This window comes from Neoarius graeffei, chromosome 16 (assembly GCF_027579695.1).
Source record: "Neoarius graeffei isolate fNeoGra1 chromosome 16, fNeoGra1.pri, whole genome shotgun sequence".
In the NCBI taxonomy this organism is placed as follows: domain Eukaryota; kingdom Metazoa; phylum Chordata; class Actinopteri; order Siluriformes; family Ariidae; genus Neoarius; species Neoarius graeffei.
The window spans coordinates 44,910,812-44,933,108 of NC_083584.1; the positions used below are offsets into that span (position 1 = coordinate 44,910,812).

Consider the following 22,297-nt stretch of genomic DNA (forward strand, 5'->3'; position numbering starts at 1 on the left):
CTAAAGTGAACCTACCGACAGCAAATATTTACACAGGCTAAACTATCCACATTAGTAGATTTGCTCATGTGCAGTGTTGATGTTTTCAGGCTGTAGCCAGAGACAGGACAGGACCGATCACGAGAAGGAGTTTGTGCTCTGAGCAGGGTGTTGAAGGGAGTTCAGAAGAAGGCTGTCCTCGCTAGCAGACAGACGCCCACACGAGGAAGTGGTTATGCTTCTCGAACAGGAAGGGAAAGAACACTTTTTTTTTTTTCCCCTCCATATAAAAGAGTAAAGAAATAGTTGAGTTCATTGAGAGCCAAGCCAGCGTTTGTGTTGACTGCTCAGAGTCCACGAACTCAGGCTTTTGTTTCACATCTTGCTGTCCGCTACATCTCAGACATTTTGGTTAAGTCTGTTCCAAGGTAAGCAGAAAAACAGATGCTTTCATTTTCTTAGAGTCTTTTAGGCTGTGGGGCAGATGGAAGGTCAGTGTTAGTGTGCTGTGAAACTACTTGCATGTAGTAACATGATTATATTTTATTTATTTATTTTTTTATAAGCATGTCACAACAGTTGTTCTTACACTACAAGCTCTTATAACCACTAACGGTAATATAGCTTAAAAAAAAAAAAGCATCCAGTTCTGGTAGGAAACTAAATTGCAAGAGAGCTACAGTACGTATAAGTGGAAAGTCTTGAGTTTGCTGTTTTTTCTTGTCTCTGACCTCACGTCAAATTCCTTTCTGGTCTGTTTTTAATTTAGTGCACAAGGTACAGAAAGAGGAAGTTCACCAGTACAAACACCAGTCTGTGTGTGTGTGTGGGGGGGGGGTTTAGACAGTAAATTTGAACTAGACATGAAAGAATAGGTTTGTGTGCAGTTATTTGGAGGAGGAAGTGCAGAAACTTCTCGTTTAGAGTTCAGAATATGAACGTGTAGGCATGGTTTTTATTTAAGAAAAGAAAAAGGGCTGGTGTGACCCTGCACATGTCAGGAGTTTATGGATTGAGTTTTTCAGCTGATGTTTTCTGCCTAATGTCATCATGCACCTGACTTGCAGAGACTCCAATCATGGCTTACCACAGCTTTCTGCTGGAGCCCATCAGCTGCCACGCCTGGAACAAGGATCGAACTCGTAAGTCTTAAGCAGACCTGCTGTAGAGCATCTCACTACCTTTGGGTTTAAAAAAAAAAAACTATGCATACAAAACTTCACTGTAAGAGTTTAGTGTCTCTCTGTTTTTTTCATACTGGAATAACAGGAAATGAGGTATATCAACCATCATATACATAAAACACCAATAAAATGTAAATTATAAAAAAAAAAAGTTTAGTGTCTCAGCAAGATGAGGGTGAGGCTGAGGGGTCTGGTTTAGGTTGGTGAATATTTTTAAACTGATGAGTCAAAAGACAAGGTTTAAGCTTCCGTTTCCTACATGGGGAACCAGGGTTGGTTTTTTTTTTTTTTTTTCTGACTTAATTGTAAAAAAAAAAAAATGAATGCACAGTATGTCTAAACATTTCTTAGTCCTTCATTATGTTTGTTCCATTATTCAGTCAGCAGGAAATGAAATCCAGTCTAAAAACCACCAGCTAACATTTTCATGTGTGCTCTAATTTCTAATTCCACGTCTCATAAGAGAACCTCCATTCGAGCCCTCGGAGCCAGTTTGGCAGCATCCATGTTCTTCCAAACACCACTGGCTTTGATCTGTACTGCCAAGTACAAAATAGACTTAGATCAGTCATCTTTTCCCTCGGTGTGTTTTTCCTAGTCATCCAGGAAGTCAGAATTAAGCAGCTTGTAAAAATGTGTTCCTATCATCTAAAAAACCCAGGAACAGTTGACTGTTTTAAAAGAACAGTAAATAAAAATCTTACATTATCACAGCTTCGCTCACTTTTCTACATTAATGAAGTGATTAATCCGCTACACGCGCACACTTCCTGTTTTACCATGAATGGTGCTCTGTTGCTGATGTAGGAAGTCACAGTCCACAGAGCCTGTGCTTCAAACACACTGACTGCACAATGCAGAAACCACACAAAGCGTTTCAGCATAAATGACGGCGCACATCTGCTGCACTGGAATGTAGAAGCTTGAGCTGTGTAAAGTGTCAGATTCGTAGTCTTCTACCTGTGTAGCTTCCCAAGTATTGTTAAAGCTACTGACATGGTTCTAATCAGAAGACGTATAAAGACTAAAGTCACATTTTAAGCGTTTTGGTATTTATTACCACAGATGTTGGAAAATTACAGCCATATAACTTGTAACTGAGCTCATTTAGCAGCACTAATACAAATATACATGGATGCACCATTTAGAGCGTCGAAATGTGGGTTTTTAGGCTGATAACCTTCTTCCAGTCTGAAGTTTGACTATAAGGGCTTCACGTCAGCCGTTTTCTCCATTCCACCTTTTAGAAAATTCACTGAGATTTTAACAACCAGAGTTCTGAACATGTGCTTTAAAGAAGCAGTTTGTCATTTTTCAAGGTGTAATAGTCATTTTTTTTTTTTTTAAATTTCTTACTTTTACAAGTAACCTGGAAGATGTTTAGAGCATTATATTTTTAAAAACTCAGTGGATCAAGTCCTAGCCTTAGCATGACTAGATCTGCTGTGGTAACACCTGATGGGAGCAGGAAGTAGTCGTCGTCATGGTCTTAGCAATCGTGCATTTAGTCACTGAGAGAACTTGTTTGGAAAACTGATTTCCTGTCCAAAATGTATGTGTTTGGATGGGCGTCCTGTCAGTCATTTTATAGACACTGTAGGTCCTGTGGGTGGAGCTTTGTGAACATGACTGGGAATTGGGGAGGGGAAAATCATTCAAGTGTGTGTGTGGGAACAAGCCAAAAAAAAAAAAAAAGACAGATCTTAGCTAATGTACCTTTTTAAAGATTTCATCTTTCTGAGAGTCTCCGCCTTCCCCCAGTCAACACACCACCTGTTAAAACTGTGTATGTCTCATCAGCTGAATATAAAGGAAAAGGGTAGAGCTGAGCAGTGATGATCTGGTTAGGGCCAGAATTTATTTCCAGGCCGGGAAAAAAAATGGAAATAGAAACAGGAGCCTGGAAAAAGAAATGAGTCAGACTTGTCGGTACCTTTTAAGTATGTTTTGCCAGTTAATTCTTACAGTTCTAGAAGCACTTTTAGACATTACAAACTTCCCTTTTAAATATCGTTTAACAATTATTCACCGACGGCGAAGTGAAATATCAGTGAATAATAACTGAGATGAAGTCAAGGTTATTATTCACTGATCTTTACTGAGCCCGAGGCAGATAATTGTTTTAGTATAAATACACAGATGGTTATTTTAAAAAAAATAATAATTTATTTCAAACTTCAAAAGTGGCTTGCAAATGTAATAATGGTGTGGCGCAGACTTGTCACTTATCTATGCCGACTCACATAAAATACTTTGTTTTGAAATCGATAAAATGAATCTCGATTCCACCTTACCTTTGAATAGTTTTAGACCAAACTTTGTCGCATCTTTAGTGCTTTTAGGAACAGCATTTTCTTTTCATAATTTGTAATTCTTCCTCACTTACGGTGACGCAGTGATCAGCCGCCATTTTGCCGAGTCGCTCGAGGTGATTATTGAGAAACAGTCGAATCTCTCAACCAATCAATATGTCTAGAAGTCTAGAAGCACTTTTAGACCTTTTTATGAATGGCATTTTTAAGCATGTTTTTTCAGGTAAATGTTTTTTTTTTTTTTCACGGTCCAGTTTCCATCAAATCGTGTGCTCCGATTGGCTCGCGAGCAGTCCGGAATCCTACGATCCGGACCCCAGTTACGGACCTTTGGCGACTCACTCATTCACAGTGACGACAAACATAGTAGCAATTTTTTGTCAACATTTATTTTCGCATTTCTCAGTATAATAGCATTAATTTTACAGCATGGACAGCGATAACGACAGTGTTCACAGCGAAAGCGAGTTTTACTACCCTGATGAAGACGAAATAAAAGAAAACATTTCAGAGGAAAGCTGAAAACGAGCTTGTAGCAGGTTTGTTCTACTGTAAATATGGTTTCCCTTTTGGGCGCTCTCATTTTCTGTTAGAATTTGGTAAAGAAAAAAATTAATATATTATTTACCAGCTTAAGGTCGGTCTATATTGTGAAATACCGTGACCTTGGCCTTGAAAATACAGACCTCGGCCCAGAGGCCTCGGTCGGTATTTTCAAGACCTCGGTCACGGTATTTCATGATACGGACCTCCCAGCTGGTAAATAATTTTTTTTATATATAAATATAATAAATAATTGGTTTGTATTTCTGTCTTCTTTAGAAATTGCACTGTGCCCCAATAACCATGATGTCCTCATCTATAAAAAGGAGGGAAATAGCTGGAACAAGATCCATGTGCTGAAGGAGCACAATGGCCAAGTCACTGGTGAGTGGTGCTGTTACGGTCTAGCCCATAAACCTAAAAAGCTGAGTGTAGATGGTGCTGCTGTAATATCACCCTTCTCTTGTGTGGCAGGTATCGACTGGGCCCCAGAGAGCAACCGCATCGTGACCTGTGGTACTGACCGTAACGCTTACGTGTGGACCCTGAAGGGTGACATGTGGAAGCCCACACTGGTTATCCTCAGGATCAACCGCGCTGCCCGCTGCGTTAAGTGGTCACCCAAGGAAAACAAGTTCGCTGTGGGTAGCGGCTCCCGCCTCATCTCCGTCTGTTACTTTGAGCAGGAGAATGACTGGTGAGCTGATCAGGTTACTGGGCAAATTAATTTGAAATGGCTGTCGGGTTTATCTACCACCACAGGGTTAGTGTTAATTAATCTGCTTAAGACGCAGATGTACTGTCTGCCATTTTGGAAATTGCTTACTGTAACGTAATATTTGCAGAACATGCTGAGGAGTTACTCATTTGTCACTGAAGTGATTTTTGTTGTAGCAGAAACAGTTTTGTAGTGAACAGTATATCTATAGAGTAAATGCTGTACTTTTTTGGTTTCCAGGTGGGTTTGTAAGCACATTAAGAAGCCCATTCGCTCGACTATTCTGTGCCTGGACTGGCACCCCAACAACGTCCTGCTGGCTGCTGGATCATGTGATTTCAAATGCAGGTTTGGATGAAGAATTCACTTTAAATCTGTTAAATGAGCATCATTATTAAAGCTAGACGGCCTTTCAGTTTCATAAAATCGGTGAAATTTAGTTCCCTCTGAAACTGTCATTGTGATACATGTTTATTTCTGTAATATCTCACAAAATATCAGGCCATTCTGTGGCTGGGAAGTTATTTAATTTGAAGGGATTCTCTCTCTAACACATAATGTGCATGAAATCACTCGCTTTGCGCAGTCAGGCAGACAGAGGAAGTCCATGTGTGCATGCACAACTTTACCACCTTCTTTTGGGTTTTACGGCAGCTGGCATCCACAGTGTTGCATTACTGCCATCTACGGGTTTACCTTTGATCGTGCGCTGACAGTTCTATCGTTCTGTCGCTAAACAAACAGCTGATCACACCGAGGTGCTCGGTGACCGCTGATATTTATTAGTTTGGTCCTGCGTTTCCTTTCCTTCGCAACATAACATCTTGCTTTCCGTTACTGTAGTTGGTCTTTCACGTTTCATTCGTACACTCGCGTCCTCCATTTTTCTCTCCTGTTTCAAATTTGTATCCCACAATGCCTTGCGTGAACGGGGAAAGCCCACCACGTGATGCATGATGTAGTATCTTGAATCGGGTCATGGTGAAGCAGGAAAAATAGCAGAGAATTTAGGGCCACATGGCCCTAAATCATTAATTGTTCTTTAAAAAAAAAAACTAATAAAATTGGAAGTCTGTGATTCGAATTCAGTAGCTTTCGGGCCACTAAACAAAAATAATCGGGTGTCAGGGAAAATTCTTTTCATGACCTACACTTAAAATCTGAAAGGCAGTCTACCTTTAAAGTTTTAATAGTGTAATAATGACAGCTCATTTAATAAACTAGAAGGGCACTCAGTAGAGTGCATACCTTTGCCAAGCTACATGTTATCAACATCAAAATCAAATCACTTGAACCTAGAATAATACTAAAGCTGTACACCAAATTTCATCCAAATCCATTCACTACTTTTGAGTTACGTTGGGAATAGATAAAAAAAAAAAATCTTGGATCCACGTACATATCTGGATTTGCATCAAAAGCTAATCAGTGGTTCTTTGGCCCATGGATCACCTTTCCTCCAAATTTCATCCAAATCCGTTCACTACTTTTTTGAGTTATGTTGGGAACAGACAAACAAACAGAGGTGAAAACATTACCTCTGCCAACTTTGTTGGAGGAGGTTATCACAGGGGTCCGACTCAAGCCCTGAGTTCTACCTCATTTAACCCAACAGATTCGATTAATCAACAAATTACTAAGTGCTGAATTAGGTGTGTTAGAAAAGGAAAAACACATCTCTGTAGGTCTATGGCTCTCAGGACTAGAGTCTGGTCCTGTACTATATGGTAACCCTGGACTGCTTTTGAGTAATGCATGCAGTAGAAAATGACAGTTTGTGTTATCCAAAATGATATCACTTTGAATGACTGCTCATGTACACAACATTCTTTAAACCAGGATTTTCTCAGCCTATATCAAAGAGGTGGAGGAGAAGCCCGCTCCAACTCCATGGGGCTCCAAGATGCCATTCGGAGAGGTGATGTTTGAGTCGTCTGGCACTGCAGGCTGGGTGCACGGGGTTTCTTTCTCCGAGAGTGGGAATCGTGTGGCCTGGGCTAGTCACGACAGCACGGTCGCTGTGGCTGAAGGAGGCAAGACTGCTGTGTGAGTTGTGCTGGTCATCTTCAGAACCAGAGTACATGAGTTATATAAAGAGTGAAACCTAATTTACTACTCAAACACCCACCCCACTTCAGTCCTTACCCTAACGCTTGGTTCTGCTCAGGTTAAAATTCATTCATCTTCAGTAAACACTTGATCTTGGTCAGGGTCGTGGTGGATCTGCAGCCTGTCCCAGGACAGATGCTGGACGCAAAGGGATGCCAGTCCATCACAAGGCACCACATGTGCATACATTCATATGTCATTTTGGTGGTGAGGGGAAGCTGGAAAAGCCCAGATGAAATCCACACAAACACTGGGAGAACATGCAGAGAAACTTCACACCAATGATAACTTGAGCTCAGGATCAAACCCTGGAACAGTGAGGTGGCAACACGACCCACTGAGGCACACTGATTGCTTCAAAGTCCCAAACGAATATGAACAGTATTTTGAAAAATCATACTTCTGTGATGTTTGCATGGTGTTACGGAGAGTAGCGGTACTGCTTCAGCTTCAGGGTTCTCAGTTTGATCCTGAGCTCACATGTTCCGTGTGTCGACATGGGTCTTTTGTGGGTTGTCTGGTTTCTTCCCAGTGTCCAAAAAAAACATGATGGTAGGTGGACTGGTTACACTAAATTGAGTGTGTGTGTTGTTTACCAGCTGGGAGGTCCGTATGGTGAAATACCGTGACCGAGGTCTTGAAAGTACTGAGTGAGGCCCTCTGGGCCGAGGTCACGGTATTTCACCATACGGACCGACCTGAAGTTGGTAAATAATATATTTATTTTTTTCTTTACCAAATTCTAACAGAAAACGAGAGCGCCCGAAAGGGAAAACCGAGCCGAGCCGCCATTTTGAATCCTCATTCACGGCTGTAATGCAAATGGCTTCCTCCTCGGTATACAAGTGCACTTCCATGGCAGGAAAACAACTACATTTTGCCTCCTATGTAGTCCCCTATTTATACAACTAGGAGTCATTCAGGATTCAGCCATGTTTTTGCTCGGCGTTAGCAACAGTTAGTGGTTTTTAGCTTTCTCCTGAAATGTTTTCTTTTATTTCTTCTTCCTCAGGGTAGTAGAACTCGCTTTCACTGTGAACACTGTCGTTATCGCTATCCATGCTGTAAAATTTATGCTATTATGCTGAGAAATGCGAAAATAAATGTTGACACAAAATTGCTACTATGTTTGTCGTGAACGAGCGAGGCGCCAGAGGTCTGTATCCGGGGTCCATAACTGGGATCTGTATCGTAGGATATGGACCCGCTCGCCAGCCAATTACAGCGCAGGATTTGATGGAAACCGGACCACGAAAAAAAATATTTTAAAACTTTAGAAAATAAACTTTATCTTCGAGTGGTGAACATATTCACAAGCGAGCGAACGGAACGAGTGAAGATATTTTCAACACGAGAAGATAAACTTCATATCTTTGTGCCACGATGTAATGTTGATTATGGACACAACCACAAAAAATACAGAAGTTAATCAAAAGAATTTTAATTTTGAACCAGTCCTCTGTTTTGACAGCGTGTGTCTAGTCAGCAGGAAAAAACTGGGAGTGACATCATCGGAGTGAAATATCAGGAAATATGTCACTCAGCTCTGTGATCTATTTTGTATGAAAAATACAAGTTTTTCAACACGAGAAGATAAACTTCATATCTTGAAGCCAATGTGTGATTTTTCTTTTTATTATATCGACACATTCACAAACAAAGAATCCAAATTTCTCAAAACTATTCATTGATTTGCTCACAAGTGACACACAGAGATTTGTCACAGGTTTGGTTCTCCATGTCCCGGATTGAGCTCGTATGAAAAATACGAGTGGTGTATTTCCCAGCAAAACACTCGTGTCCATAGATAAATTCCCCACTCGCCCCTCCTTCGGGCAGTATATTTTCCCTCAAGCTCAGTTCCTCTACCTATCCCTGACCAGGACAAATTGAAGATGAATGGATCAAGTCAAATGGTTTTTTTGATTCCTCTATATAACATGTATATTGTCTTTTTCAGTCCATAATGTATGCCTTTGCTCTAAAAGTAAAATGACAAAAGTTTTTTTTTTTTTTTTTTTAAATGCTTGGCTCTCCCAGTGAAAGTGAAAATTTATTTTTGAAAAATACTGTTCTAAATAGAGCCAATCTCTAATCTGTAAATAACACTCCTCTCTCTTCAGAAAGACTTTGTGTTAGTCACTATGTTTACACGCCCAACATATTCTGGTTTTTGGCCTTATTCCCAAAAAGGACACTATTCCTACGAAGCTGTTCATACAGCTACTAAAAATGAATATTCCACTAATATTCCCATGTACATGCAGCCACATCTCTACCTCAGCCTCACAAACTGTTGTCTAGTTGGTTTTTGTACAACGTACAGAGGCCATGTGTCACAAACTGCCAGGAAAAAACCCTAAGTGAGACGCATATTACGAATGCGCTGTATACATGACCAAAGGATGCTCCAAAAACCCGAATAATATCAGCATATCCCTCATATCTTAATGGGAAAACGCTACAGTCGGAATAAGGCCAAATTTAGAATATCCAAACGGGATATGCTGTTCACATGACCCGTAACAAATCCAGAATATTGTCATATTTGGAATAATAGTTAGTGGAATATTAGTGTGCATGGAAACATAACATTCATGATTGTTGAATCAGGAATGGAGGATGAGAGTTGAGCATTTGGTGATCAAAAGCATGTGGTTTAGGATCAGGAATTAACATATTTATACATTGGGGGTCGTTTTATTCAATCTAAGTTGTGTGTAAATGTTTGTGTTAATCAGACTGAACTATATATCGATATTTAGTCGCTGCTTAAAAGCAGAGCTCCTGATGATTCTGAGCAAAATATTTACAAGGGCACAAAATCAACCTGGGTAGAATAATAATATTCTATATATTATATTAACCATTGAATTGTCATGTATTTCACATCAATAAATTGCTGCATTGTCTTGTGACCGTGAGACCAATAATGAGAAGCACATCAGTTACGAATACATGTATTTATTCCTTTCTTTGACACCCAGAAACGACACCATGACCTTTATTATGATGCGACTCTGCTGGGTGCCTGGTGGACAGCAGTGAACCAGCGCGTTCACTTTACATCATTACTATAGAGTTACCATCCAATATTACTGGGCATAAGAACTAATTAATGTCAATCCGTGGTAGTTTTAGATCCTCGAACACTGAGGAAAGATGCTCATAATGCTACTGAACTACACATTATGTTTACATGAGTGTGCAGAGTAAGAGATCATTCAGGCAAAATAAAAAAAAAAAACAGTAGGATAAAAACCTACTGGAAAACATCCTCCTTGATCGAATGCAGTGTATGAGCTCTGAGGGTTTGAGCTGCAATCTTAATTCAAACAGTCGTCTGGTTACAACTGTCCAACAAGCTCATGGACCAATAAAACTGTTTTAACTCGTTTTATATGAAACGCTTGTAAATGTTTTCCATAAAATGTGTTGGGCAAATAATCCCACATATTTTTAATTTGTTTTATAAAAAACTAAGTGCTGGTTAAAACTCCATCTATCTTATGTAAATAATGATACAAATTTCATTGTCTGGTGGTGAAGTGTTTGAGATGCGTTGCCTTGCACTTACGATAGGGTTCTCTGTAGTGGTACACGTTCATCATTCATGCGTATGGACATCATACGGTCGCAAAAGCCATCAAAAATCAGGTCGATGCATTCCCAGATTCTTTTAAGTCTAGAGCTTCACTCTGCTATTACTAGTGCATCTCAAAAAATTAGAATACCATGAAAAAGTTCCTTTGTTTTCATAATTTAATTCAAAAAGGTAAACTTTTCATATATTCTATATTCATTACATGTAAAGTGAAATATTTAAAGCCTTTTTTGTTTTAATTTTGATGATTATGGCTTATAGCTCATGAAAATCAGAAATCCAGTATCTCAAATTATTAGAATATTCCCTAAGATCAATCAAAAAAAGGATTTACAATACAGAAATGTCCAACTTCTGAAAAGTATATTCATTTATACACTCAATACTTGGTTGGGGCTCCTTTATCATGAATTACTGTATCAATGCGGTGTGGCATGGAGGTGATCAGTCTGTGGCACTGCTGAGGTGTTATTGAAGCCCAGGTTGCTTTGATAGTCGCCTTCAGCGTATCTGTATTTTTAGGTCGGGTGTTTCTCATCTTCCTCTTGACAATACCCCATAGATTCTCTATGGGGTTCAGGTCAGGCAAGTTGGCTGGCCAATCAAACACAGTAATATGATGGTCAGCAAACCATTTGGTAGTAGTTTTGTCACTGTGGGTAGCTAAGTCCTGCTGGAAAAGGAAATCAGCATCTCCAAAAAGCTCGTCAGCAGATGGAAGCATGAAGTGCTCTAAAATCTCCCGATAGATGGCTGTGTTGACTTTGGACTTGATAAAATACAGTGGACCAACACCAGCAGATGACATGGCAACCCAAATCATCACAGACTGTGGAAACTTCACACTGGGCTTCAAACACCTTGGATTCTGTGCCTCTCCACTCTTCCTCCAAACTCTAGAACCGTGATTTCCAAATTAAATGCAAAATGTACTTTCATCTGAAAAGAGGACTTTGGACCACTGAGCAACAGTCCATTTCTTTCTCTCCTTAGCCCAGATAAGACACTTCTGACATTGTCTCTGGCTCAGGAGTAGCTTGATATTAGGAATGCAAGTTGTATCCCCTTTCTTGAAGATGTCTGTTCGTGATGGGTCTTGATACACTGACACCAGCCTCAGTCCACTCCTTATGAAGCTCTCCCAAGTTCTTGAATCAACTTTTCTTGACAATCCTCTCAAGACTGTGGCCATCCCTGTTGCTTGTGCACCTTTTCCAGCCACCCTTTTCAGCAATGACCTTTTGTGGCTCACCCTCCTTGTGGAGGGCATCAGTGATCATCTTCTGGACAACAGTCAAGTCTGCAGTCTTCCCCATGATTGTGGTTGTGTGTACTGAACTAGACCAAGAGATGCACTGTGTTCATACTGTTACTCAAACTCGAAATGAAATATTCTAATATTTTGAGGTTTTTTTTTTTGTTTTTGTACTGTACGCCATACTGATTAAAATTTAAAATAGAAACATGCTTGAAACATTAGTTTGTGTGTAATGAGTCTATAATATATAACAATTTCACTTTCTTAAATAACTGATGGAAAATATTGAACTTTTTCACAATATTCTAATTTTTTGAGATGCACTAGTAAATATTTCCACTAGGTTTACAAAACTGGGTGGCACGGTGGTGTAGTGGTTAGCGCTGTCGCCTCACAGCAAGAAGGTCCGGGTTGATCAGCTGTAAAGTGCATTCCAGATGCATATCGTTTTGCCCACAAAACTCCTCCATAAAGGGTCATGTGCATATTGGGTTGTCAAAATGACAACCAACAGTGAAAGAAAAGGCAGAAGTGGAAGTAATGTTAACTCTCTTCTATGCCAATGAAAATATCTAGCAGTGTAACATCAACTGTCAAGGTCAGAATCAACACACGAAATATGTAAATGAATGACACGTGTAATAAGGAATAATGGTGCATGCAAATTAAATGATTTGAAGCCACAAGCAGTTCAAGGTTTTAGTTTTTCTTCTTATGCAAGTGTTTTTTCTGAATTTACAGGATTTTCATGAATGCCAAATTTTTTGTGTAAACATGCATATGAAAGTTGGGTTTTTTTTTTTTTTTAAACTAAAAATCAGTCTCTCTGCTGTGGCAGAATTACCAGTCTGAGTTCAGAGACCCTCCCCCTGCTTTGTGTGACCTTCATCACTGAGAACAGCTTGGTGGCAGCGGTAAGTACTGGCCCACACGCCTCATTATTACAGAAGAGCCTTAACTCTGAGTGCTTGATTTAATTGTGAAATGGGTTTCAGGGCCACGACTGTTACCCTGTGCTGTTTGTCTTCGATGCTGGAAAAGGGGCTCTGACTTTCGGGGGAAAACTTGATGTTCCCAAGCAGAGCACTCAGAAAGGACTGACTGCCAGGGAGCGCTTCCAGAATCTGGACAAGAAGGCCACGTCGGACACCAAGGAGGCCGTGCTGGAGTCCCTGCACAAAAACAGCATCAGGTTCGTTTTTCATATTTTGTACATTTGGGACCTCGGTTAAAGGATTACTCTTAAAGTGAAAACCGACCAACATGATGTTGAAAGAAGTTTAAGAAATGCATTTTGTCAAGAAAACCGAGTGTAACTGCAGCACAAAAAAAAAAGATGAGTGCAGCTCATGATGGATGGATGGATGAGTTGGTCTGAGATATGACATGAAGTTGGAAGAATTGTGATTGAGTGCAGAGTTTGGCTTCTGATGGGCAGCGGAACCAAAAATGGGGGAAAATGATGGATGAAAAGCAAGAACATCCAAACCGTTCTAATTCAACAGTGTTTATTTTTATTAATTAAAAGTCACTTCATGTCTTAGGCTACATCCACACGACAACAGCAACGAGATTTTTTTTTTTTTTTTTTTAAATATCGCGTCCACATGGGCAACGGATCAGTAAAATATCAGGTTCATATGGCAACGCAACGCTTGCTGAAAACGATGTAATACACATGCCACACCTCTACGTGCGCTGTAAGACGGTCCCATCGGAGACACCAGAACAATAGAAGTAGACGCATGCGCATAAACTCCTTCTTCTGTAGCATCAGCCACATAAAGTTTTGATGATTAATCAGTAGCATAAAACGAAAGACGCGGAAAGAGGAATGAATGGGGGTAGATGGAAGCCGGTACGCCAACATTCTGAGATCCTCCAGAATTCTTTAATGGTCCGGAATAAATTGAATGCTACATGTTGATGGATTACTTTGTTCTTCTACGCACTTTTTGAGGAATGTATTGTCGGACTTAAACCAACATCTGAAGAGGTGAGATCGCTCCTTTTTTTTTTTTTTTTTCCCCTATTTTTGCTGGCGGAATTGTTTTTGGAAAGCGCACGGGCGGTGCGCGGTTTGGTACTGCTTCTGCAGTGTTTGAGACTCTGCCCTAAGGGCTATTCTCTCACTCACTCTCTCACTTTGCACCATTACACAATAAATATTCACAGTGAAAATATTTTGTAAGCGCGTTTCATGAACCAAGTTGTAGGATTTGTTGACAACTCGCATCGAGTTCGTTACACTTCTACCCGGTGTAGACACAACCCATGTGGTTGTGACGTCATCGTAAACAAATCCGTTCTACTCATCCAGACGACTTTGCAACGGCGCCGTTGCCAGATTTTTCCACTCTGGAACCCGTTCTCAAAAGATTTCGTTTTGGGGCACCCAAAACGCCGGTGCCGTGTGGACGCCAGGCCGAAACGATAAACAATTTTATCAGATTCACCTGAATCCGTTGCCGTGTGGACAGGGCCTTAGTTGAGCAGTTCTGGATATATTGTCGAATTGAGCTATTTACTGTTTGATCTCAAACACATTAATGCCATGTACACACGTAGCCGGGTATTTTTAAAACCGAACATTTCCCCCCCCTCCGTTTATAAAAATGTTTTATCCACACCACCTCGTCTTCGAAAAAAATCCCTTCCACACATAACCGAACATCTGCGTTTTCAATCACATTCATAAGCATTCCAAACCTGTAGATGGCATTATTTCCCCAAATCCTACCCCCTAATCACATCGCCTGTGCTCCTGGAGCAGTAGTTGGGCTTCTAAAATTAAACATGTAAATAGCACCTGCACAATAATTAACGCTTTCAAGGCACTCCTCCGATCCATTACTCTTTAGCTAGCCGCACACTACACCGATTTTCAGCGTACCGAGCCAACTGAAGTCGCGAGTCAGGCGTAAAGACTAGTTTTCGATGGTACCGACTCATCTCACAGCCGATTCGAAAAACTAATCGGGAGCCAGACTGATCGGCGAGAGTCGCTAGCAATAGCCAATCATATCTTTCGCATATAACACGTGACATCATTAAACACAATTTCTAGCGCGAGAAATACGTGTTGGTAGCACCTAATGCAGGTATATACTGTAATTCCATAGGCTGAAGCTTTATCCATAGACACAGTGGGCTGGAAAGCCACTCTGCTCAAGTTGTGTGGCTGAATTCCAAATCGCTTTAACTCCCCTATATAAGTGCACTATTTAAGGTTGGGAATAATAGCTCATGCAGCCTAGATAGTGCGCTACATATTCCGTGTTGTGTCATTTGTAATTCAGCCTGTAGCATCTTCAAGTGTTGGATTTAACAGTAACTATATCCAATAGCCAATCACAAAGCTATTAAGATGTCACGTGTCGCTTCAATCGCGACTGCACTCGTCAACAGTCGGGGGATATGTGCATGCCCTGTCGGGAGTCGGCTCTGAAATGGGTCGGTTCGGTACCGCGTGGATCGCCGTGGTGTGCGGCTAGCTTAAGTCCATGCTTAATCTGGCTTCTGCAGTAAACAAAAGGTCGCACGTTTGACGTCAGGGCAGATTTGTTGTCATTTTTTTGGCGCAGATTGTGACATTCTAAAACGCAAACCTCCGGTTATCTCTGTCCACACGAAAAGGCATACACGGAGTTTTCAAAAATCTTCACTTTGCCCGGAGTTTTTTTAAATATTCGTTTTTGATGTGTTTTCATGTGGATGACAGGCCAAAACGTAGAAAAATATCTTCGATTTAGCAGATACCCGGCTACGTGTGGACGGGGTCTAAGAAAGCAAGAAACTCATCCACTAATTAACTTTTGACGAGGCACCTGTTAATTGAAAAGCATTCCAGGTGACGACCTCATGAAGCTGGTTAAGATAATGCTGATAGTGTACAAAGTGCCATCAAGGTAAACGCTGGCTACTTTGAAGAATCTAAAATATGAAATGTATTGTTTTTTTTGTTTTTTTTTAAACCACGTAATTCAATAGTTCTGATGTCTTCAGTATTGTTCTACAATGTAGAAAATACAGATAAACCTATGAATGAGTAGAGTAGGGGTGTACAAACTTTTGACTGGTACTGCATATGATGTTGGGTGAGTCGTCCTGTGGTGGTGTCCTTGGGTTTGTTGGTTCTCTGAAATAAATGCAACTGAGCAGAAAGACGAGAACATGTGCATCTTTCCAAAAACTATACAAGAACGCTATTCAGGCACAGGACAGATGAGTCGAAGTTGGTTGGTGGTCAAGATCCTGAATGAGAAGAAGAGCAAGAGAGAAGTGTTCTGACGGATAACAGTAGTGTGCTTGCTTTACGAAGATACTAATTATGAAGATTTAATATGCAAGATGTTCAGAGTGCATTTTCCCTTCCAGGACCCAGTCTGGTAGAAACTTTTGCTTCACTAGAACAGAAACTCAGCCTTAAGCTACTGTATTACATTAAATATTTGTGCATTTTATCACACCAAACACACTCTTTATGCCTGTGAGTATGGTATACACTACCGTTCAAAAGTTTGGGGTCACTTTGAAATTTCCTTATTTTTGAAAGCACTGTTCTTTTCAATGAAGATCACTTTAAACTAATCAGAAATCCACTCTATACATTGCTAGGGTGACCAGACGTCCCGGTTTTACCGGGACAGTCCCGATTTGGGGTTGTGTGTCCCGAGTCCCGACAAAAGTCTGTCGGGACACGGATATGTCCCGGTTTTCGCCACTCGCGACGTTTGCGACTGAGCAGCGTGGGAATCATTAGCGGAGATATGTCTGCATTTACTATTTTGATGAATTGACAGGAATCGCAAACTTTCCTGGTTACTGCCCCCTGGCCCTGTGCCATGGGTGGTTACTTAGCCACATTATTCCAGACAACAGAACGTGTTGCCATGCAACAATAAAATAAACATTAACTGGCGCGAATGTTCTTTGTCTAGCAGCTAGCAGCAGTAATGCCGCAGCAATTATGCCGAAAAGAAAATGTACCTTTTCCAAAGATTTACAGGGCACCTACCCCTTCCTCCGAGAGGTGCAGAACAATGCGCACGAAGCCTACTGCACACACTGTAAGTGCTTTGTTCTTGTACTGAGTTGGGTAGCCTATGCTGCAAATACTGTGCACTCCTGTGGGGGCTTTCCTCGGGCTGTCGCCCCTCTCCTCCTTTACTGCTGTTTTGTTTGTGTATGTTTACGGAAGCCGAGAGAGGCCCTTCATATAATCTTTTTTTTTTTATTCACCTTGTTATCCCAAGATAACGACATAATTAATTCAGGATCTCGAGAAAACAACACAACTATTTCGAGATCTCAAGAAAACAAAACCGTTATTTCATGATCTCAGCTGGATCACTGTATCTCCGTCGGCAGAGACGAAGCCGGGCCAGTCTTCTGCGGAGGTGCCGCGGACTAATATTTTGAAATTATCCCTTATTAAAAGACTTAATGCAATCTCTCCCTGTGTCAACCCCTGATGAAATATTGCCTTATTAGGTGATCGATTATTCCAGACATTCTAATGACCAAAGTTGCGTCTATACAGAATGAGAAATAGCCCCAAAGTCAGCATATCACAAGTCTCTTGGCGCACCTGAATGAACCATTTCTCAGCTGTTTACTCGAGATCATGAAATAATTGTTTTGTTTTCTCGAGATCTCTAATTAGTTGTGTTTTTCTCAAGATCCTGAATTAATTATGTCGTTATCTCGGGATAACAAGGTGAATTAAAAAAAAAAGGATTATATGAAGGGCCTCTCTCGGCTTCCGTAGTATATATTCTCAAATCACTTGTCTCTTTTTTGTTTCTGTTTAACATACCATTCTGACAGTTTGGCCATATTGCTGTGTTGAACAGCTTGTTCACTTCCATTAAAGTGTTCACTTTTGTACACATCATCTTGCTTTATTCATTCAGTTGTGGGGAATGGTTAGTAAGGTTGATTCTGACCTAGGCTATGTTGAGGTCACACATCTACTTTTTAAGTTCATGCTATATTAGAGATAAAGCCTACATGTGCATATGCATTCTTCTTGGTGTTCTCACAAACGGGTGAAATAAATCAGTTTAAATTTGGCCTATGGACATAGCCTGGCCTATTCTCAGCCATTACAAAATCTGTTGTCTGACCATAATTGAACTGATCTGTATACCACTATGCTACTAGATAACAAAATGCCTGTTTGTTTTATTTCATGTGAGATGTTGATAAATGTGAGCTTCAAAAAAATAAGAGCACCTCTCTGAGTGTCACGTTTACGTAAAAAAAAAAAAAAGTGTGCGTGCACGAGCATGGTCGCGTGCAAAAGTGTCCCGGTTTCAGACTAGGGAAATCTGGTCACCCTATACATTGCTAATGTGGTAAATGACTATTCTAGCTCCAAATGTCTGGTTTTTGGTGCAATATCTCCATAGGTGTATAGAGGCCCATTTCCAGCAACTACACAGCAAATTTAGAAGTGTTAAATTTTGGGTGTTAGTGAAATTTGAGCAAAAGTAGAGTTAATTTTACTCTGATAGAGTTAAATCCATTATATTTGACTTCAGTTGATAAGTACGGTAGTTGGTGTCAAAATCAGGTGTAAAAACAAAGCGTCACTAAATCAAACCTGTCGGTGTAATTGTATAAATACTAACTCTGAACTTCTAACTCTCAACTCCGAGCCTGGGTTTTACACTTGAAGTGTTCGTGTCACCCCGACAACTGCATAGACACACATCGATTGGCTGAAGCCAATTACTCTGTCAAACATTACATTTAGATCCATTTTCAAATGTTTCAACTGCAAGATGGGTCAGAAATTATGGCACTGAGTATCTGATTTGTTTGTATGCACTGGAACATCCAATGACCTACCTGTATTCAACAAAATCTCTAACGTAATATTACATGAGCAGCGTGCTTTAATAATAGCCTCTACTGTTGATACACTTTTTATTTTGATGAACACTTTCATGCATACTGTATACAGGAACAAAGTAATGAACATGCTTTGATTTTTGTTGACCAGTTGACTTACTTTAGACCATTTCAGAAGCAATATTCTAATGAGAGTTAAAGGACATATATTGTTACATTTTTTTTTTTTTTTTTAATGTGACTTCATTTTTTTGGGGTGCAAATGTTTAAAATAAATGTTTAATTGTAAAACACAATATGTCCACCTTTATTTCAGCAAACTTTAATTTGAAAATCATTTCCAGGAAGAGCTGTATTTACACAAGTGTTATGGGGCTAACACCTTTTTTTTTATAGTTAACAAATGATCCTCTGAGAGAGTTAATGTCTAACACTAAGCTACAACCCCTGGCAAAAAGTCTGGAATCACCAGTCTTGGATGAGCACTCATTCAGACGTTTTATTCTGTAGAACAAACTCAGATCACAAACATGATGCAATAATAGTCATTCCAAAGTGCACCTTCTTGGCCTTCAGAAACACTAAAATAAACCAAGAAAATACATTGTGATAGTCAGCAAATGTTACTTTTATAGACCAAGCACAGGGGAAAAAATATGGAATCACTCAATTTTCAGGTAGAAAATAAGGACTCGCCCAGTCAATTTCCTTTCCCTAAATTGACACCTGCCTCAGATTAGATCTGCTCGTTAGTCTGCAGTTAGAAACAGCGCAGTTATCACACCTTGGAGGGCTGCTGGACCAAGTGGATTGGCAAGAATCATGGCTCCAACAAGAGAGATGTCTCTTGAAACAAAAGAGAGGATTGTCAAACTTCTTAAAGAAGGTAACTCTTCACGCATGGTTGCCAAAGATGTGGGCTGTTCACAGTCAGCTGTATCTAAGATATGGACCAAGTACAAACAGCATGGGAAGGTTTTTAAAGCCAAGCGTACTGGTAGACCAAGGAAGACATCAAAGCGTCAAGACAAAAAACTTAAGGCCATATGTCTTGAAAACCGAAAAAGTACAACAAAACAAATGAAGCATAAATGGGAGGAAGCTGGAGTCAATGTACAAGTATGTGACTGAACCGTGAGAAATCGCCTAAAGGAAATGGGATTTTCATATAGGAAAGCTAAAAGAAAACCATTATTGACACCTAAACAGAAAAGAACAAGACTACAATGGGCTAAGGAGAAGCAATCATGGACTGTGGATGACTGGATGAAAGTTATCTTCAGTGATGAATCACGAATCTGCATTGGACAAGGTGATGATGCTGGAACTTTTGTTTGGTGCCGTTCCAGTGAGATTTATGAAGAGGACTGCCTGAAGAAAACATCCAAATTTCCACAATCCTTGATGATATGGGGCTGTATGTCAGGCAAACGCACTGGGGAGATGGCTGTGGTTACTTCTTCAATAAATGCACAGGTTTACATTGACATTTTGGACAGTTTTCTTATCCCTTCAATTGAAAAGATGTTTGGGGATGATGAAATAATTTTCAAAGATGACAATGCATCGTGCCATAGAGCAAAAACTGTGAAAGCATTCCTTGGTGAAAGACACATCCAGTCAATGTCATGGCCTGCAAATAGTCCAGATCTCAACCCAATAGAAAACTTGTGGTGGAAATTGAAAAAAATGGTCCACGACAAGGCTCCGGCCTGCAAAGCTGATCTGGCAACTGCAAAGAGAGTTGGCACCAGATTGATGAAGAATACTGTTTGTCACTCATCAAGTCCATGCCTAAGAGACTGCAAGCCGTTATAAAAGCCAGAGGTGGTGCAACTAAGTACTAGTGATGTGTTTTGAATGTTCTTTTGTTTGTCTGTTTTTCATGATTCCATATTTTTTTCCTCAGAATTGAGTGATTCCATATTTTTTTTCCCTGTGCTTGGTCTATAAAAGTAACATTTACTGACTTCCACAATGCTTTTTCTTCATTTCTTTTAGTGTTTCTGAAGGCCAAGAAGGTGCACTTTGGAATGACTTTTTATTATTGTATCATGTTTGTGATCGGAGTTTGTTCTACAGAATAAAATGTGTGAATGAGTGCTCATTCAAGACTGGTGATTCCATACTTTTTGCCAGGGGTTGTACATATCAGTGTTGAGAAAAACTAACACTGGATGTTGTTAATAAGTGTTAACTTTTAACTCCAAAAAGAGTGAAAAATGACACCAAATTAGTGTTAAGGTACCAACACTGCAAAAAGAGTTAAATTAACACTCATGGGGTGGACCCATATAGACACTTTAAAAGTGCTGAAGTTAAATCTGACGGTGTTAATTTGGGTATGTGGATTTTGCTGTGTATCACTCCAGTGTTCTAATGGTACAATGTGTTTGCTCATTGCCTCAGAAGGCTAATGGATGATTAGAAAACCCTTGTACAATCATGTTAGCACAGCTGAAAACAGTTGAGCTCTTTAGAGAAGCTATAAAACTGACCTTCCTTTGAGCAGATTGAGTTTCTGGAGCATCACATTTGTGGGGTCGATTAAATGCTCAAAATGGCCAGAAAAATGCCTTGACTATATTTTCTATTCATTTTACAACTTATGGTGGGAAATAAAAGTGTGACTTTTCATGGAAAACACAAAATTGTCTGGGTGACCCCAAACTTTTGAACGGTAATGTACATAACCAATATCTGTCTCTCTCAGTCAAATCTCAGTGCTTGATGGAGGGAAGAAAAAGTGCACCAAATTCTGCACCACTGGGATGGATGGAGGAATGGCCATTTGGGATATAAAGGTGAAACTCATCATACTCTAACTGCTATTGTTTATTCCTTTATATATATAAATTTTTTTTTGCTACTGCACATATTGTGCAAAACACCATGATTACTTACAACAGTTTCCTCTACACAGACCCTTGAATCTGCCCTGAAAGATCTGAAGATTGTTTAAAAGTGGACTTCATGGTGTTCTGAAGAAAAACTGGATCGTGATGTTGAGTTCTGGTTTTAAATATCATAGAGATTCATGAATGTTATGAATAACGAAAGCGGTTATTCTTATAAAAGCAGACGACCTGAGCAGCTGTGAATAGACGAGAGTGCTGTTTATTATTGTCCAATAAATTTGAATAAATGGACTGGAATTGGGATAAAACCGTCTAAAGTGAGTAAATAAAACCTCAAGACCTTCTAAAACAAACTTCGTTATATTTTTAAAACCAGATTTTATTTAATCTTTGTATGGAACAATTTGCATTTTATACAAAAAAAAAAAATCACTTTTTATAAAACTATAATGGCCAACAACAGAGCCCAGTGGAGGAGGATGACAGTCAGGTATCAGTGTTGAAAATTCGACATTAGATCAAGCTCGAGATTCTCGTGCATAGAAATGAAAGGTTAGTGTGAGAGAGAGAGCTCAACCTTGTTTGAATTGCAGGTACATCTGCAAATATATATAAAGCCCAGTGTGCGTGAGAGATGTTTATCCATTTTGTGCTTCCTGAACACACTGACAACTATACAGAACCATACTTCAGTCACATTCATGAGCTTTTATTAATTTGAGAATTCTTTGGAAACACGTTGACCTCATCCGTCTCCACCCTTGGATTATGTGACATGGGCTACAGCTGTGTTGTAACAGGTCCTCTGGGAAGTCCATGGGAACATACCAGAGATGGACTTGCGCCATCCAGGCTGCAGCTTTTCCTACATCTG

At 40.0% G+C, this 22,297-nt stretch overlaps 1 protein-coding gene across 1 annotated transcript; it reads left to right on the forward strand.

The window, feature by feature from the left end:
• The first annotated feature begins 207 nt into the window (after nt 1-207).
• On the forward strand, nt 208-21,731 carry arpc1b (actin related protein 2/3 complex, subunit 1B). The gene is made up of 10 exons (XM_060943052.1): nt 208-407; nt 1,047-1,121; nt 4,298-4,402; nt 4,493-4,715; nt 4,977-5,084; nt 6,576-6,782; nt 12,546-12,621; nt 12,703-12,899; nt 21,279-21,369; nt 21,489-21,731. Exons 2-10 carry the CDS (start codon nt 1,058-1,060, stop codon nt 21,525-21,527), a joined length of 1,110 nt encoding a protein of 369 aa, XP_060799035.1. The 5' UTR covers nt 208-407; nt 1,047-1,057; the 3' UTR covers nt 21,528-21,731.
• Nucleotides 21,732-22,297: the final 566 nt, after the last annotated feature.

Coding starts and splice junctions, on each gene's coding strand:
- arpc1b (XM_060943052.1), top strand. CDS start 1,058: ATGGCTTACCACAGCTTTCTGCTGGAGCCCATCAGCTGCCACGCCTGG. Junction 4,716..4,976: donor TTTGAGCAGGAGAATGACTG/GTGAGCTGATCA, acceptor TTTGGTTTCCAG/GTGGGTTTGTAAGCACATTA. Junction 21,370..21,488: donor TGGCCATTTGGGATATAAAG/GTGAAACTCATC, acceptor TCCTCTACACAG/ACCCTTGAATCTGCCCTGAA.